Here is a 17,514-nt window from a genome sequence, read left to right as displayed (position 1 = left end):
GATCAAATATTAATATATCTACAAAGTCGTGTTGCTTAATTACAGAATCAAAAATATTAAATGAGTTGTTCTTTCAGCCTTATACTAGTCATTTATTTGGTTATATTTCTTTAAATGTTCCCCCCTTTTTTATCTGTCCGAATTACCTACAATCCTAAACTCTCTTCTTTTTTTCTTCCCTCTTCAGGGGTTTGCCACAGAGAGTCATCCTCTTCCATAAATTCTGCAAGAAATTAATTTTATTTTTAATTTAATTTTTCACATCTATAACTTATTAGCTAATGCCCATTAGTTCTCCCAATCATATGAACCTTGAAACAAGGAGTTTGCTTATGATAAACAAACAAAAACAAAAAAAATCTACACCTACAAAGAAAAGAGAATTTACAACTGTACGCACTAGAGGCTTTCTCAAAGTTTAATAAAACCTGTGATGTATGCTACAAGATAGTGATTTTATTGTGAAAAAAGATGGGGAAACTAAATGTAGGCAAATTGAGTTAAAAAGAAGTTTTGTAGCAGGCCCAAGAGAATGACAGAGACATGCTTCAGTGTATGAAACATATTTTACTCAGGTTATACCACCATGACAGAAAAGCCTTCTTATATCTTTTGCCAAGTGAAACTCTTTACTGCGTCTTTTCAGTGAATAAAACCATAAGGCTACAAATCTGTCTGAAAGATAGGGCTTTATTTACACAGGGGCTGGTGCAGTTTTACGAAATCTTTCTTCCTTGTGTTCTTCTAGTCTTCTCAATCTGCAAATCCAGTGCGGAGGGGAGAATGTCCTTGGGTGCTAATCTGGAACACGAAAAGCTCCTGAGGTCCATTTTAGCAGACAACACAGCCGCCTTTCTCCTTGAAGGGGTTCTTCTCCTCTGATATGCCTTTGACGAGGGTGTCCTCGTCCTCTCTGGCCTGAATGTATTCCTTGATTTCCTCGCAGCATTTAGACGTCTAAAACGACCAGGCGAGACGTGTTGAAACACAGCTCAGTCCTAGAAACTCTCATGAAGGTATTTGGACATTTGTGTATCTTTCAAAATAAAAGAATAAAAGTGTTTTTTGTCTCAGCGCACAGAACTTACCAACCACCTCTCGAGCTTGATTTCAACTTTGAGTTGATTCACTTCCATTACAGCCTTGTCCTTGTCCGTCAGATCGTCCACATTTATGACGGGCATTTTCTGTCCAAGTCAAAGAAACATTCAAAATGTATTTTTTTGCTCTCAAGTCAACATGACAAATAGATGATCTTGAAATATTTAAAATACTGTTCAGTCACTCTTGAATAAGAGAACAGGAATGTACTTACAAATGCTCAAGGGTATCAGTGCTTCCTCACCAAAGTCCTGCTGAAGAGTCCCTCTCCTCTCCCTCAATCTGGGTTATAAAGTAATCTGCACCGACAATTCTAATCTGCTAATCTGATTTAATGAAGGCCCCGTTGAATGATAATGCCAGTGGCTCAAGTTTGCCATCTAAAAGAGAGTGTGGCTCACGCAGGTGCGTGGTTAAATTGATTTATTTTTATTGTTTAAAGAATGTATTTATTGCATTTTACAGTCCTAATTCAGAAGTTTATTTACTTTATGTGTGCTTCCCTTCAGTTGACTATAGGTTAAAGGGCTGCTCTTTATGTATCGGATCATTCTGATAAGACGGTTAATCCGTATTTAGCCTCTACCTGTCAAGGTGGAGACGCGTCCTTGGTCTAAACATGACTGCATGGCAGTTTTTCAGGACATGTGAAGGCAAAATAAATCTGTTTAAACTGTGAACTTTTCAGGTAATGTTGCAGGTTAACGCTATAGGAACCTTCAGATCGTTAGAAGAGGGGTTCTGTGGAAATGTTATGAACAATTACTATCTTATCTGTAGCAGACGGCTCTTTGAACAGCCCCAATTTGGAGAAAATGAGTTTAATTCTGACTTGATGGATGAGTTCATGTTTAGCTCAAGCGGAACTGAGGTTGAAGTGGATTGCTGCCATCCTGAAACAACTCCATTCTTGAGGATTTCAGAGCAATTCGTGCAAATGCTAATTTATAAACCTTTATGTATGACACATTTATTTCTATAAGAAATTTTAGGATATTCCTGCCAGATGTGCCACAATGCTGCAGCTATTTGTGCTCACAAATAACCAGAGGTCAATGTGAATAACCAACTAATGCCGAATTGTTAACATTGTAATGGTTTATAAAATAACATTTGCCTGAACCTCTACAAGATGTTTGAGATTAGAGTTGTTTTAAGTCACTGCTCAGATTTATAGTCGTCAATCCAGTCAAAATTTAATTTATTTTAAACCTATTTTATTTTTTAAATTAAACTGCAGCTTGTCTTTTTAATTAGATAGCTTGTGGCTCCATCAGGAATAGTGTGCTACGATTTTCGGTAGCAGTACGTCGTACAACATAGACCAAATTCACGATGAACAGAGAGAAAAAAATAATGAAGATTATTGGGATTTTGTCGAATCTCATGTGTGATGATTAGACTCTTCTGCTGCTGAAAATTATTTAATTTCTGACATGCAGTTTTCACACAGCTGCTGTTTGTTTGAGCCTCATTTTCAGTCTGTCTCTGCCTGCCTCTCTTGATGCTGTCAGGGAGTGACAGACACAGGTGTGTGTGGTTACCGTGGTGACCCTGATAAGCCCCTGACAGCAGCTTTAACATTTCTTTTGCTCTCGGGTCTCTTTACATATCTTTGACAGTCTATTTATCAAATTGTAGTAATTTTTTTCTAAGTTTTAATTATTACAAAATGATGTTGGGATTTGAGAAGGAGCTGATTTGGCACCCTTGACAATTTCTTAAGAAAATCTACAGACACATCCACATCAAATGATCTGACCTATCTCTTTGGGAACTCATAGTGTTTCCTTTGAAAAAGATAAAAATAAATAATAATAATAAAAAAGTTGGAGTTGCCTGCAGTTACTAAACAAAACAAAATCACCGGAAATGACGAGAAAGCGTATGAGAGAGGTCAGTTCCAGTCAGACAGGTGCATGCTGGGAATTTGGTTTAATATGTTCCAAGGTTCCTGTTCCTTAGAGAAATAACTGGTTCTGTAAAAAAAAGAAAGAAAAATGCTAGAAGGTTATTAGATCACTACCATCACCAGCAGCTGAAGGCTGTTTAACTCCACTCAGGCAGAGAGAATGTGATTTTTTTTAATTATTATACATGAACATACACTTAGTCACACCATTAACTCTCCCTCATGCGCAAATATTAGTGGTGTGTGAATCTTACTAAGTGAAAACCCTGATGTCACAGATAATCTGCTCGAACTGTGATATGGAGATGAGTCAGCGCATCCACGCCCCTCAATCTGAATTCCCCCCTCCTCCTCTTTCCTGGGAATTTCTTCCTCTTTATAAAGCTGGAAGTGGCTGAGGTTTCGTCGGCACGGACAGAGCGGAAAAAGAGCCACACAAACTCACACAATGGAGCTCGACCTACTAATATTATTAGCGCTGTTTACAGTCCTCTCGTCGTTTGGCAGCAGCAGCGCGGCGCTCACGCGTAAAGGTAACCTCTCCAGCTGCCTCCAAACCCTCCACGTTTGGCCGAAATCTCTTTAAAGTTCTTAAACACATTGATGTGACTTATTCCTGTTGTGGGGCTGCGTTTAGCCAGAGTTTCTGCATTCACTAATGGCTTTTTATTATTATTATTATTATTATTATTCAAGCAGAAGCATGCCTTCTCCAAGTGGACGACGGACCGTGCAGGGCAGATATGGAGCGCTTTTTCTACAATACCATCACCCAGAAGTGCGAGGTCTTCTCCTACGGGGGCTGCCTGGGAAACGCCAACAACTTCAAGAGTTACCCCGAGTGCCAGAAGACGTGCTTCAGAATCCCAAGTAAGTAAAATGTAATGTTTGAAATGGCCGTGACATTTAAAAGCTACACGAGCCTGGTCCCCAAAGTCATCCAACACCAAGCAGGGGTCCTTAGGTACCAGATACCAGTTTACTTTTAAAAAATAATTATGGTACATTTTTGGGCATAATACCAGTCATAAATTGATGTTAATGCTGTTTGTATTGTCATTATGGTCGTATTTATTAGGGTTATTAGCATTTTTTGTGCACTCAAACCAGCAATAAATTTGGTTACACATCTTTGTCACTACTATTTTATGGGTCGGAAGCTGAAAAGTTTGGGACCCACTAGGTTAAAGGACTACTTTAGTTAAGTAGAAGTGGGTTTCTGTGGGTAGAAGTTATAAATGTTTAATATCTTAGTTGTAGACCAAAGTGGACAGCTGCCGTCTTCAAACAGCTCCAAACTTCAAAAATTTCACTCCAAGTTATGCAAACGCTAATTTAGAAATCTTTCCACTGTTGTCAGTTTCACACACAGAGTTATTTACGTTAAGATTTATGGTTACTTGCAGGTGTAAACAGCAGCAATACCTAACTGGTAGCGCCCAAGGATCATGCAAATTTTGAAGATTAGAGTCGTTTGAAGACAATCCACTTTGGAAGTTTACTTTATTGACAAGCTAACAATGGCTGATTCAGGGTCGGGACCCCACTGTGGGTCACAAAACACCAAGCTGAGGCTCCTGGGATGATCTGAAATCAAACAAGCTTTGAAAAATAATTCCTTCTGGCACATTTGAACTAAAAATGTTACAAAAATAATAACAACAGTCATAAATGAAAAAAAAAGTACTATAATATCTGTTTAAGCTATTTTTAGCAGTGTTTGTGTCATTAAATCAAGGACATTTGTTTTTTTTATTTTGGGGGTCAGAAGCTGAAAGGTTTGAGAACCACTGCAGTAAATAACCATGTGGTTCAAAACTGTAGGTGTAAAGCCTTTTAAAATACTGTTTGTATGAACTGCAATGAAACTTTGGAGACTGGAGCTGTTTTTAACTCTCCTGTGGCCTTCGGATCAAATTGACCCGAAGTTACAAGTCTTCTCTTCCTGCCTTCAGTTATGAAGGCTTCAATCCACTTCCAAACTAGCCGTTAGCTCATCAGTCCTGTCAGACATAAACTCTATGTTTCCAAACTTAGGTTGCTCCAGAAGCTATCTACAATGGGTAAAATAGCATTATTTCACATTTTTTATTATTAATAATAAGGCCAAACCGTTCCTTTAAAGTCTTTAGCAGCAGAACCTGATGAAATGTGTTAAATTACGTGCTCATTTGTTTTTTTACATTTATTCCACTCTTCTTCACAGAAATCCCCCAAATCTGCAGGTTTCCTAAAGAGGAAGGACACTGCCGGGCCCTTTTGCCCCGTTACTTCTTCAACATGACCACCATGCAGTGTGAGCCCTTTTCTTATGGGGGTTGCGGGGGGAACTCCAACCGCTTTCAAGACCTCGCCTCCTGCAGGGAGTACTGCAGCCCACAGAAAAGTTAGTAGAAACCTGGAAGAAATGTTGCTCCCTCTGAAGATTTCAGTCAACCAGGCTGAACACTGTCTTGCTTTCTCTTTTTGTTTTTGTTTGCAGCTGTTCCCATTCTCTGTCTGGACCCTCTGGACAAAGGGAAGTGCTCGGCCTCCATCACTCGGTATTACTACAACACAGCCACCAAGAAGTGTGAGGAGTTCGTCTACACGGGCTGCGGCGGGAGCAACAACAACTTCGTGTCGCGGCAGAGCTGCACGGACGTGTGCGTCAAAGGTGAGAGGGCCGTGCGTGTGGTGGGCGTCTTCCTGTCTGCACGCGGTTTGAGATAGCAGCCTCCCGGATCAGGCTCGGATCAAATCGGAGCAGATAATTTCAGCGGCAGACCTTTGAAACGCAGAAAAAAAATGCTCGGCATCTGAACGAGCTATCTGCATGGCCTCCAAAACTAAACCCTGCAGCCAATTGTTATCGCTTAACCCAGAGGACGCCAGACGGAATCTGTCCCTGACAGATTAATCCTGTAAAAAGCTGAAAAAGTCCGCCGTCACTTGCAGATGTGAGCTAATCTAACCAGTCTCTGCACTTTCTTTTTTTTTCTATTGTTCTAGGAAAGAAACAGCACACGACTCAGAGGAAAATTCGTCGTCCGAGACGAAACAGACACAAAGCCATCACGTTCCTGCAGGCGTAGACTGAAGTTCTCGCATGGACAAGCCCTCCACGGGGAATTAACGTGTTCGTTAACGCCAACGAGTGACAAGGTCGTCTTTGTTTGGACACGACTGCAATGCTCCCAATTTTGTCTTTTGATACTTTCTGTATGAAGCGTATGTTTTGTGTAAGTAATGCACTGTACCAGAGGCCTTTTTATTTAATCAGCTTCATTTTTTATAATAAAATATACAGGTTTTGTGAATGAATTCTGCCTTTTCTTTGTTTTGACGCTGCTTTTTAAGTGAAGCATTGCACTGTGTGGTACCTGGAGTCGAAGCCGCTGTCATGCATGCAAATGAACACAAAATGTCTTTTTTATTTAAAAACAAAAAGAGAGCAAAAAACAGGCTCGGCTGTTTTTTTCACTTACTCTTCATCACTTTCACTTTATCTGCAGGCTGCTCCTCCTTTCCTTCCTAATGTGGCTGTCTCATTCCTTATCAGGTGATACTTTCTGAAGCACTCCGGCCCGTCTCTGCTGCCGCTGCACAGCCTTGGATCACGAACAGTCGCAGAGCGGCCGAATGTCGCCGGTTCATTCAAATGTTCCTGCATATTTAGGCGGCAAGAAACTGCGGGTCTCCTAAAATGTGCATAATGAGCTCTCGGAAATTATCAGCCGGTAACGTTTTAGCAATTATAATGCAATCACGGAATGAATACACAATAACAAGCCCAAAGCTGAATGCATTTATGCAGGGAGAAACAAAAAAAGGCACAAATTTTCAACCAAGCGCATTCATTTAAGAGTTGTTTTTTTTTAAAAGTTTCTATTCCCTTTCTGGTTGGCACCACTTCAGTTGTCTCAAATGGACCCTTCAAAATATCAGAAAAAATTGGGAACTTTGCTTTGTTCCATTCCTCAGACGAGAGCGTCTGAAGGGCTTTCAAACAATAAATATTTATGGGCGATATCTAAAGAAACCACTCACCCTTCGGGCTCGGCTAAAAATAGCAAAGGAAAACAGCCGACTGGGCCTTAAAGAGCCGAAGCTAAGTCATCTGTGAGAGAGTCGTATGAGAGTCTGTCATTCTGATGCAGCTTCTCGAAGGCTGCATCATCTTTGTTCCCTCTCTGCTGCTCACAGAGGAACAGGTGAGGGAAGAACAAGAGATCTTGTAAGATGTGTTAGTGCTCAAAGCATATCATACAGAAGACTCTCAGCTACTACCACATTAAATCTTTAGCTCAATATCAGCAGAATTGGCTAAGTTATAGCCATTTTTGTGTTAGCTAATGTCGATTAGCTGTGGTGGCCATCTTGAAGTAGCTTGACTCCAAACGCGAATGACTTGTAGATGTGCAGGCAGTGATTACATTCTGAGAGTTTCACTAAAATCCCTCCAGTGGTTTAAGAGATATTTTGCTAACAGAACAGTGTCGTCTCTAACAGTTAATGCCCAACTTTTAAGCAAAGATGCTGCGCAATACAGAGCACTTGGACTATGTGTCGGTGATCAGTCTCAGCTACTACCACACCAAAGTGTTGCTCAATATCTCTCAAACTGACTAAATTATAACCATTTTTTGTTGGCAAATGTTGATTAGCTGAAGCGGCCATCTTAAATTGGATTAACTCTAAAAGTTAATCAATGGTAGATGGTCATCCAGCGATTAGTTTATGAGAGTTTCATTAAGATCCGTTCATTGGTCAATGATATATTTTGCTAACAGATCAATAGGGTTGATGCCAACAGTTATTGCACAAAATGAACACCCTCCCACACACACCAACCCACACACACGCACAAGCAAAACATTACTGCTCCGCCTTAGCCTTTGGCAGAGGGCAATAAAAACAGCCTAAGTGGCAAATAAACCCTTATTAAAAGACAAGTAAGGGCAAAAGAGAGAATTTTCTAATCTCTTCAAGCCTTTCTTGTAGGACATAGAAGTGAAGTTGTTTTAAGCAACTTATAACATTCAGATGGTTTCTTAAATCAGATAATCAGACTAACTGGGGAACATTTTAATCAGAATAAACTGATTTTTTACCCGTCAGTGGATTTTATTGGCTGCAAACAGCAGATAGGCAAATAGTTTTGTTTTGTCATATTGGTTCTTCTTTCAAAAGTGTTTATATGTAATTCTTTTTACCATCTTTTTCCAGACAGTAATAATGTTGATTACTTTAAATCACCATTAAACCCGTGTGTTTATTATAAAGCATTTAAAGTGCTTCATGGAAGTTAATGTGGGTTATTATAGGGGTAAATATCTTAAGCGTCCCCTGGTGGTAGATTTACAAACAACAACCATAAAAAACGGAAACTGGACTGTCTCTCCTATTTTGGGTTACAGAAAAAAGTATTTATCTTTTAATGTAAAATCAATATATAAGCAACATTTAGTTGCAAACAAACATATCTTTTGTGAGTTTTAAACCAATAATCTACACATAACAGCTATCACAGAATTGGAGCAACCCATTTCTCACCACAACTGTTGACTCATTCATTATATTATTCGATTACAGCTTTTAAAAAAAAAGTTTTAATGTTCTCATAGCTTTACATAGGCTTCCACTTATAATCCGACCTTCCATCCTTTTTCTTGATTAATCCCGTTTTCAGGATTGTGGAAGAGTTGGTGCATATCTCAGTCAACGAGCAAGAAGTGGACACATTGGACACATTGGACACATTGGACACTGGGCAGGGACACATGCAAGCACACACTCACACCTTGGGCAAGTTTACAATCACTAATTAACCCAACATGCATGTTTTTTGGTCTGGGGGAGGAAACCAGAGTACCTGGAGAAAGGAGAACGTGCAAACACCATACAGAAAATAAGTCATGTTGTAGATTTTCTGTAATAAAAAGCTGTTTGGTCAAGTGTTACATCAAAACCACGAATATGGAATGTTTTATGATGCTGCCATCACCAGGCAAAGCAACTTCCTCAATGGACTGATACAGATTTGTTAAAGTTGTAATTGAACCAAAATAAGTCCTACCGGGTGTTGATTTTCTGTTGTTTTATTTACTATTTCACTAAATTCCAACCATTTATCTACAAAAATAAAGTGTTTAATAAATTACCACTGAAATTACTTTACCTGCACAGAAATTAATCATTGTAAGGGGTTTCCAGACAGCAGTTGTGCTAGTTTTCTATTACCAAGCAACCACCTGGAAGCAGAAACCGAACCCCAGGAGTCGCCCGCTGCATCCAAAAACTTCTATTTTTAGAGCCACCATTTCTTTGCTGCCAGCTTGGTCTGTTAAAAATGTAGACAAAACAAGTCAGCCGCTCCAGACGGGGCATCAGAGTTTCCCCCGACATCCATCAGCCTCGGCCATGAAGTGGAATGTCTCAGCGCCCCCCCCACACACACACACACACTGAAGTGATGAGATTCTGGGCTGTTCTTTACTGTCCGTCTGTAGCTGCTGTGTGCTTAAACAAATCAGAGAACTCCACACTTCTGAGTCTTTTGGGTTTTGCAGGTACAATCTATAAAGTGAATCCTAGAGACGCGCCAGCAGGAAAAAACAAAAGATGGAGGAGAGTTGTGTGTGCACATGCATGCAAACAAGGTCTATGTGGCTCTGATGCTATTGGAGTGCTGTTTATCCTGCTGTGGGCGACCAGGGGTGCAGCAATTAGCTTTTGAGCTAGAATACTAATTGGTGCCGTCTACATCACAGACCTTATAGTTTTCTTTTGTAAAAGAGGGCTTCTGACCTGTAGCAAAAGTTAAAGATGATTCTAATTGGTTTTCAGTCTTTGTCTGCAGGTCTTTATGGTAACAAACAGACTTGTTGTTTGTGAATGGCAGCTCTTTAGCAGCAGATGAGTCACTGCTGAAGATAAACCTACCTCTTCCAGTCTCCTGCAATTGTGCCAAAATCTGTTCTCATCAAGGCTGAGTCGATTAAAAGGGATTTCAGCTGAACAAATAAATACAGACACCTTTTTTTTTTCCTCACTCAAGTCAAATAAAGATTTTTTTTTTCCCTCGCTCTTCTCTGGCACATTTGAACAGAGCTAAAAGAAATAAAAATAAAGATTTCTATCAGGCCAGGTGCCTCATCTTCCTCCTCGCCTGCGTGCTTCAATTACCACCTTCCCAGAGGTCAAAGACTTTAAATTGAGCTCCCGCGCAGCAGTTCTCTGCAGACTCAGCACCTCAGCGCATTGGCAGAATTGAATTTGCTCCCTAATGTTTTTTAAAAAAATACATATTACATTAAGAAAAGCTGACCAGCCAGATGCCGGCGTGAGGGTTGGACAGGAGAGTTGCAAATTCCCTAAACAAGCAGGCTGAGCGGCAAACTGGAAGAAGCTATTTGTCACTGAGAAGCTTGCTGAATAATCTAATAACAAAAGACACATTCAGGTGATGCGTTTAAGAATAGAAGCGACACGTTTAAACGAGGTGTTTCTCAATTACTGTGAACACCGGGCGGGAAGGAGGCCATTAAATGAACAGACTTATCATTTATTTACGATTTCTGGGTTTTATCTGAGCATCAAAGGTCACGTGACGTCAAAGGCTTATCACAGCATCACAGCCACTGCAAATCTTGTTAACTGGAAGGAGAGATGCAAAGAAATGGGTTAAGTAGCAGGCGGTACGGCAAGCCAATTGAGCATTTATTCAGTATCTTAGCTACTGGCCATCACTTTCTTCTGCTTGTTCCCTTTTTTAACAAGTTTGACATTTTGTTGCGCTAATTTAACACAGTTGAGAAAAGTGGTTCCCATATGTTTCAGCTTTTCACCCACAAAAGTAAAAAATTGCAAAAACCTGTGACCCCCACCTAATGCTGGTTAACTACACAAGCATTACTAATAGGCCACTTAACAAAGGGCTTCATCTTCCAATATTTTATCTATTTTTTATCCATTTATGGTTTTATCTTTTTGTACCAGTAAAAGACAAATAAGCTTCTGGCAATCACTTTTAAAGGTATTTATGTAGATTTTCCTATGACCCCACCCTTGTGGGGGCACGACCCCAACTTTGGGAAGCGCTGATGTGTCTAAAATGCTGAGGCTGAAACACTTTTGGGCAAAATTGGTGTTTCAACTCTGCATTTTGTAAATTTTGAATATAGATCACTCAGTCAGGAAGCGGCAAACAGAAATGGACGCACTTGCTTTCAAAAATAAATGCACGGTTCTGTGTTAGTCTTAAAACAAACCTGATCAGTTAGCTAACAAGGTCCGTATCCTTAAATTAATTGTTGCTTATGTTAAAATGTCGTTGAATGTCTAAAGAAACATAAAGAAACTAGAAAATTTAAAAGAGCATTCAGAGTGTGTTTGTCCTCTTACGGCAGAATCAATGTTCAGTTCTTCACTTTTAAACTTTAAGAAACCGAACCAAACTGGAATAATTTCTTTCTACAAGTTTTATGACCTTACGCCCAGATAGGTTTTGTACAGTTTTGCTGACAAACAAAGAGGCAAACAATCAAAATAACCCAAAAATGTCCTTCTGCTCCATGAACATTGTGATCAACACTGAACCAGTCCAAAGAGTGAAGAAATTAAAACTGATTACAAACTTTACATTACACATTCCTGGATTTTTAACCACTTGGTGGCACTAGAAACAAGCTGCAAACATTATTAACATTATGTGCGCCCTTTAGTTTCGCAGCAGGTTTTGTCATAAATATATAACTATTGCAAGTGTTTTTTCTGCCATTTGTATCAGAAATTTACGCTGTAGAACAGCTGAGTGGCTTTTACTAACTTTTATTCCTTGTATCTATTATATGTATCTTCTGTTCAGATCGTGTCTACCTAAAACCACAAAATGAAATACATCAGGTCAAATAAAAATGGTGATAACATTTTTTTTTTTAATTTGCCATGTATTTTATATGTTTTTGTATGAGCAAAGTCCAGCTGTCATGTCGGGCGCAGATTTTTATTTCTGCATCATTAAATCAACTAAAAACACAACTTTTAATCATTTATGTTTTTTTGTTTGTCCCAGTTTTTGAACACCACCTTGTCCTCATTGCGAAGATGTTAAAAAACATCATAGTTTCATAGTTGTAGCAGCAGCGCACTCATCCTTCAACTCCAGCGATTCAGCCCCTGGTTCCTGCCTATCCAGAGACACAATGGGTGCTTGTTGTTGTGTGAAGTGTCACGGCGTAATTACGTTTTGAGGCGGGATGAGTGAAACAAAACACTCACATACAAATAGTCATTAGATATATATTTACCATAAGAACATTGGCGTTAACGGCATGAACGGGCTCAGTCTAAAGCACCGGGGTTCGGGGTTTATCCTTGAGCTGCAGAAACTAAAGGGATCGGGTCAAACCTGACAAATCTGGGAGTTGAAAGTAAAAAAAAAATCAACATCACCTTTCATCTGAGCCAGTCAAGGTTTTCTCTCTGCAGTCTGCTTCAGCATGAAAATTTTACTTTTTTCAAGGGAACTTTTCAAGGACAGGGAAATGCGAATCGCCCCCTGCCTTGCCTGCCAAAGTTTGAAGCAAACATTTCGTCAGTTCTCGGGAATGACTCTCAGCTACTACCACACAAGCCTTTAGCTCAATATTTGACAAATTGGCTGAGTTACATACAGTCATTTTTGACGATAAAAACCCCTCAATGACAGCAAGATAACGCAGGGCATCAGTGGGAAAGACCTGGCAGAGAATAAGTAAAATCTGGGACTATTTATACTGATGAACTAAAGACAAACACAAACCAGGTGTGAGGCGAGAGCAGGAAGACGGGCAATGGAAACAGGCTGAAAACGGAGACGAAGCCACAGAAAAATCCACCCAGGATTCACAGACTGTGACAGAAACTCTGGATGGCTCATTTAAGTGTCGCCGTTTCAGAAGGCTGAGTGGATCAAACCCTTTTTATGTGTGTGTGTTGCTCTTGTTGCGCAGAATATTCAGACTTACTCCCCCGCAGTGTCCCTGCTCCCGCCGTCGTTTTCCAGGAAACGATTACAGAAACTGGCATCCTCTCATGCAGCGACGACTGATTAATTTTTAACCATATTCTGGCACCAAACCCACATGGCCTCGGTTCACGGCACACCAAAACAGGCTCCATTTTACCTTATTCACCCTCCAATGTCCATTGTCAACACAACCGACCATAATGAGGGGATTCTCTGAGGCGATTTCATAGAAGTGTCCTCTAACAGGAACACGATCACCGGCGCTACTTCAAATGTAGAAAAGGCAAAAAAGGGGGACATCCTGTCAGGAGAGATTTCTTGTAAGAATATGGTGTTTTGTTCTCTTTATGATAAGAAATAAAGGACATCACAGGGTCAAACAATTCACTGACAAGCTTCTTTCCATTGAGATGTCTCAGTTCCAGTTTTCTGGTCCTTAGCACTGTTAGGATCCATCCACTGCATGCACATGTGCAGACATGCATGTAAAAATGTAGCTGACAATGGGGAATTTTTTTCTTTTCTCTCTCAGGGTTGGAAGATTACAAACATTCCCAAGTAGATTGTGTTTGTCTACTCCTCTCCTCCTCCCAGATGGATGTCCTACCTTTTACTCCTGGTGTAATGGCAGCACCGTTTGTTTCCAGATTGCAGCTCTAGAAAGCTCATTGTGTCTTTTTAAATGGGTTATAAATATGCAGCTACATGTCCGCTGCCGCTTAAGTTCTCTGTGCAAAACATAAACGTGGGCGATATGAAGAGAGATGAGTGTCAAATGTGTGATGACAGGAAGTGCAGGAAAACAGCTGGCCGGGCTGTAATTAAGTCGCCCGTGAAGAGAAAGCGGTTGAACGAGGAGATAACGGCGTGGAAATACTTTTTTCTATTTTAGGCACTCCCAGTGGAGCTGGTTTCAGGGCCGTTTTCTGTTTTATACATCAGCAGCTATGAAAATGCCAGGTTTATAAAAAATAAAATAAATTTAAAATAGCTTTGATAAGGAGAGTCGCTGTTTGGTAGGTGTTTTGCATTCACAGTGATTTTGAGTTTTTTTTAAAACACCTCATTGCAAAACAGCACTTTGAAAACCCTGACTATTTTTTCTCTCATTTGAGTGGCGATATAAAACCATTTCTGCTCTTTCACTCGCTAAATAAAACTTATCCAGAGCCACAAACATGCTCCAAACAAAAATAGTGTTTTAACATTACTACATTAAAAACAATTGCTTATTACAGTTAAAAATGAAAGATCTCTAATATATTGTTGACATTTGTTCACATATTTGCATAAAACTGGACAGAAAAAGCTGCTAAAACCAGCCTTTTATGAACAGAAATATTTGAATGTTTTTGTCAAAGCTTCAAAGAAACACAGGAGAGGGACTTAAGAGCCACATGTCGCCCCACAGCTGCAGGTAGCAGATCCCTGACCTAGTTACCATGAATAATTAGTATTGGTAACCAGGTAGCTTTGATTCCAGATCCTCATTATTTAAGTATAGACAAACTATAGAGCCAACAATGTGCCCAGAGGCTTAAAAAGAGCAAAATGAGATCAAATTGAATAAATTATAGTTTGTAATAAAAGACAAGAGGAATACAGATTTAACAAAACACACAAAATGACTCATTTTTGGACAGAACTTTACCAGGTATTTGAAGTGATAAACCTAAGCAAGCCAAATTAGATGCAGGTTTAAATTACAGTAAATACAATGCAAATCAATTGGCACAAACAAGCTTAGAGAAACAAAATGCCCATAATGTGAGAATAATGATGTGGAAAAACCACAGAAATAAAGGTAGAAGCCTGTGCACAATCTGCTGAATAAAAGGACTGCACTCAATCTGCGAACCTGTGCAGAATATGGTGAACCAACGGGACGCCCTCAGTGGGAGGCTTCTACAACGAGCACAGAAGGTCGTTGCTACTCACTTCAACAACTTCTATATTTGTCCTTTTTTTATATATTTATTCATTTAAATTTAAATGAAAATGTATATATTCCCTTGGACAGAAGTTGGAGACTGCTCTTTGTTTGCTTCATTGTAATATAAATATGGAAATACAAGTTTAATACCAAGTATAGAGAGGTGCAAAACATCCATCCATTTTCTTTAGCCGCTTCTCCATTCCGGGTCGCGGGGAGCTGGTGCCTATCCCCAGCAGTCAGGTGCAAAACAATGTTATTCAATTTAGAACCATTAAGTAACCATAAAAAATTGATTTGTTGAATTACAATAATGAAATTAAATTATTTGGAGATGTTATGTCTCTCAGCAGTTGGATTTATTTACCCTCAGATATTAGTTTTTAGCTGTGTCTGAAGGACTTGTTGTTCTCTAATCCTGACCAAAGTGACACCAAAACAGTAAATAAAAATACTTATCCAAACAAAGAGAAAACTAAAATTTGTTTAATGTTTCAGGCAAAAATCGTATAGTTTCTCTGATCAGGTCTGGACTGAGAGGTTGGAGAGGTGATGGTGGAATGAACCGCTGGGAGCTTTTTTGAAGCTCAGATGTTTAAGTCAAGATTAAAGCCGCTTCTTTTTCACTCATCTTTAACTTGAACACATCTGTCTCCTGCGAGAATTGAACTTTTTTATGATCTCCTTCTTTCTGCTGCTCTCTTAAAGGGTCGCCAAAGCAGATCATCTGCCTCCATCTCACCCTCTTCTGTCACACCAACCCTTTATATAACAAAAAACCTTTAATTTAAAATATAAAATAAATCAAAGTTGCATTTTCTTGTAGGCCAAAAAACTACGGCTCCAGAGGTTTTATATCTTAGAAATTCTTCACAGAAACAATTCGTAAAAGACACCTGGCTGGCAGGGTCATAGGAAACAAATCAAATGAAAAGACAGATAACACAAAACCAGACGGTGGACAGTAGCCCCTGGGATTGAAAGTCCCATCTGAAACCCTCCGATAGAGGTCAGTGGTCAAGCGTTTGATGGTTTTCTGTCTGGATTGAGATCTTTCAGGAGAATCCAGCCGCTCAGCAAGGAAAGCAGAACATTTTATTCCAACATGTGTAGGGATCTGGAGTTGGGGTGGCTCCTTCAGCCCTTCTTTTCACAGGTGATCCAGATCCAGTTAATGAAAACTGCCAGTACTTAAGCCTCCAGCTGAGACCAGACCTTCGCTGGAGCATCGAACCTCCTGGGTTAGATTCTCAGCCATAGTTTCTAACCTAAAGTGGTTGTTTATTGATTACGTCTTTTGTGCACCTTGACTTCAGGTTCTTTGCCACGCTACGGGACTACGACCATTACGGATACTCACCTGGACAGGATACTGGCTTGTCGACCTCTGGATCACCTAACACCTCCGTCATCTCCTCCACGCTGCTGGACACCTCCTGAATCTGTAAGGACAAAAGAACATTAACAAGCCATCGTGCAGTGCTAGGCTGATACTAGGATTGGTACCCGAGACTCACCCTGTTCCTCTTACTTCACAGATCATTCCACGAACCTGTCGCACTGTATATACATTGGACACCTGTAAATAAATTGCATTTACCTTCAGCTGTTGTCTCTGCGTCTGGTTTTGGTCTCGCTCTTGGACTAGTTACCCTGCGTTCATGTCAACATGGAGACACCCTCAATCTAACCTCTATTTAACTCACAACAGAGCCAAATATTAAAACGATCAAATAAGTTAGTGTCATAAAATAGAGCCCATGGTGCTCAAAGGGATTCTCAAGCTTTAAATGTAAAACATATCTGGGAGCACAAATTACAAGTTAACTAGTTTGTTGTTAATGTACAATAAACAATTAAATGTCAGTGTGTGTTTTGTTTATGAACATTTCTTTATAAATGAAAACCAGTTTGAAAAAAAATTTCAATATGCCTAATAATGACTAATTAAGAGTTAATTGGTTATTTGGATGGAAGGAAACAAGTAGTTAACTTTTGTGCTCTAAAACCGTTTAAAAGTTTTTTGGCTTCTGACTCAAAATATCAATTAAAAGGCTTGTGACCCCATTTATTAAGCATTCAAATTTACTAATAACCCTATTAAACAATGACATAATAACAGCCACCATCCTGTTTTATTAAGGATGACAATACTTATTGAAACAACTTATTACTACTTGCCTGTACTGTTTCTGTCAGACTTTTTGATTTGCTATTGTAACACTATTTAAAGTGTAAAAGGACTAGATGGAAGAAAATCAGAAGACTAGAATTCGTTTACTGGAGCCGTTGTCAGTAATCAATAGAACGACACAAAATAACCGTTTTGTTTTCAATACCATGTATTAGACAAAATTAAAGTAAACAATACAAAACAGCCATACATCAAATCCAAAATAAATACAAAAACAAATATATACACAGTACTGCAGCAATCCTTCATTTCTTTGTGCCCAATTGGTCTTAAATTCCCCGCTGGTCAGTCCAAAGTCTGACCAACACACATTCAGAAATCCATGGTTGGGTTATCCAGATATTTAAGTTGAAAATGTCCCAGCGCAAGTTGTTTCGGATGAA

General features: G+C 39.5%; 2 protein-coding genes across 3 annotated transcripts; one reads left to right on the top strand and one right to left on the bottom strand.

The window, feature by feature from the left end:
• Positions 1-547: 547 nt before the first annotated feature.
• On the bottom strand, positions 548-1,410 carry gngt1 (guanine nucleotide binding protein (G protein), gamma transducing activity polypeptide 1). Its single transcript, XM_017422377.2, has 3 exons — positions 1,316-1,410; positions 1,089-1,187; positions 548-957 (listed from the first exon to the last, which is right to left on the bottom strand). The coding sequence occupies exons 2-3, from the start codon at positions 1,182-1,184 to the stop codon at positions 832-834; spliced, it is 222 nt and encodes a 73-aa protein (XP_017277866.1). The 5' UTR covers positions 1,185-1,187; positions 1,316-1,410; the 3' UTR covers positions 548-831.
• Positions 1,411-3,387: 1,977 nt separating this feature from the next.
• tfpi2 (tissue factor pathway inhibitor 2) lies at positions 3,388-6,316 on the top strand. 2 transcript variants are annotated; one of them, XM_017422399.3, is made up of 5 exons: positions 3,388-3,546; positions 3,713-3,883; positions 5,220-5,399; positions 5,496-5,669; positions 6,005-6,316. In XM_017422399.3, the coding sequence occupies exons 1-5, from the start codon at positions 3,462-3,464 to the stop codon at positions 6,085-6,087; spliced, it is 693 nt and encodes a 230-aa protein (XP_017277888.1). In that variant the 5' UTR covers positions 3,388-3,461; the 3' UTR covers positions 6,088-6,316. The 2 variants fall into 2 exon arrangements, with proteins under 2 accessions (XP_017277888.1, XP_017277879.1); XM_017422390.3 differs by having other exon boundaries at positions 3,710-3,883.
• The last annotated feature ends 11,198 nt before the right edge of the window (positions 6,317-17,514 follow it).

The sequence above is a fragment of the Kryptolebias marmoratus genome, linkage group LG5 (genome assembly GCF_001649575.2).
Source record: "Kryptolebias marmoratus isolate JLee-2015 linkage group LG5, ASM164957v2, whole genome shotgun sequence".
NCBI classification, from domain to species: domain Eukaryota; kingdom Metazoa; phylum Chordata; class Actinopteri; order Cyprinodontiformes; family Rivulidae; genus Kryptolebias; species Kryptolebias marmoratus.
Note: the sequence above shows the minus strand (reverse complement) of the source record. Positions and strands in the feature narration are given on the sequence as shown.

Coding starts and splice junctions, on each gene's coding strand:
- gngt1 (XM_017422377.2), bottom strand. CDS start 1,184: ATGCCCGTCATAAATGTGGACGATCTGACGGACAAGGACAAGGCTGTA. Junction 958..1,088: donor TCAAGCTCGAGAGGTGGTTG/GTAAGTTCTGTG, acceptor TGGTCGTTTTAG/ACGTCTAAATGCTGCGAGGA.
- tfpi2 (XM_017422390.3), top strand. CDS start 3,462: ATGGAGCTCGACCTACTAATATTATTAGCGCTGTTTACAGTCCTCTCG. Junction 5,400..5,495: donor GTACTGCAGCCCACAGAAAA/GTTAGTAGAAAC, acceptor TTTTGTTTGCAG/CTGTTCCCATTCTCTGTCTG. Junction 5,670..6,004: donor CACGGACGTGTGCGTCAAAG/GTGAGAGGGCCG, acceptor CTATTGTTCTAG/GAAAGAAACAGCACACGACT.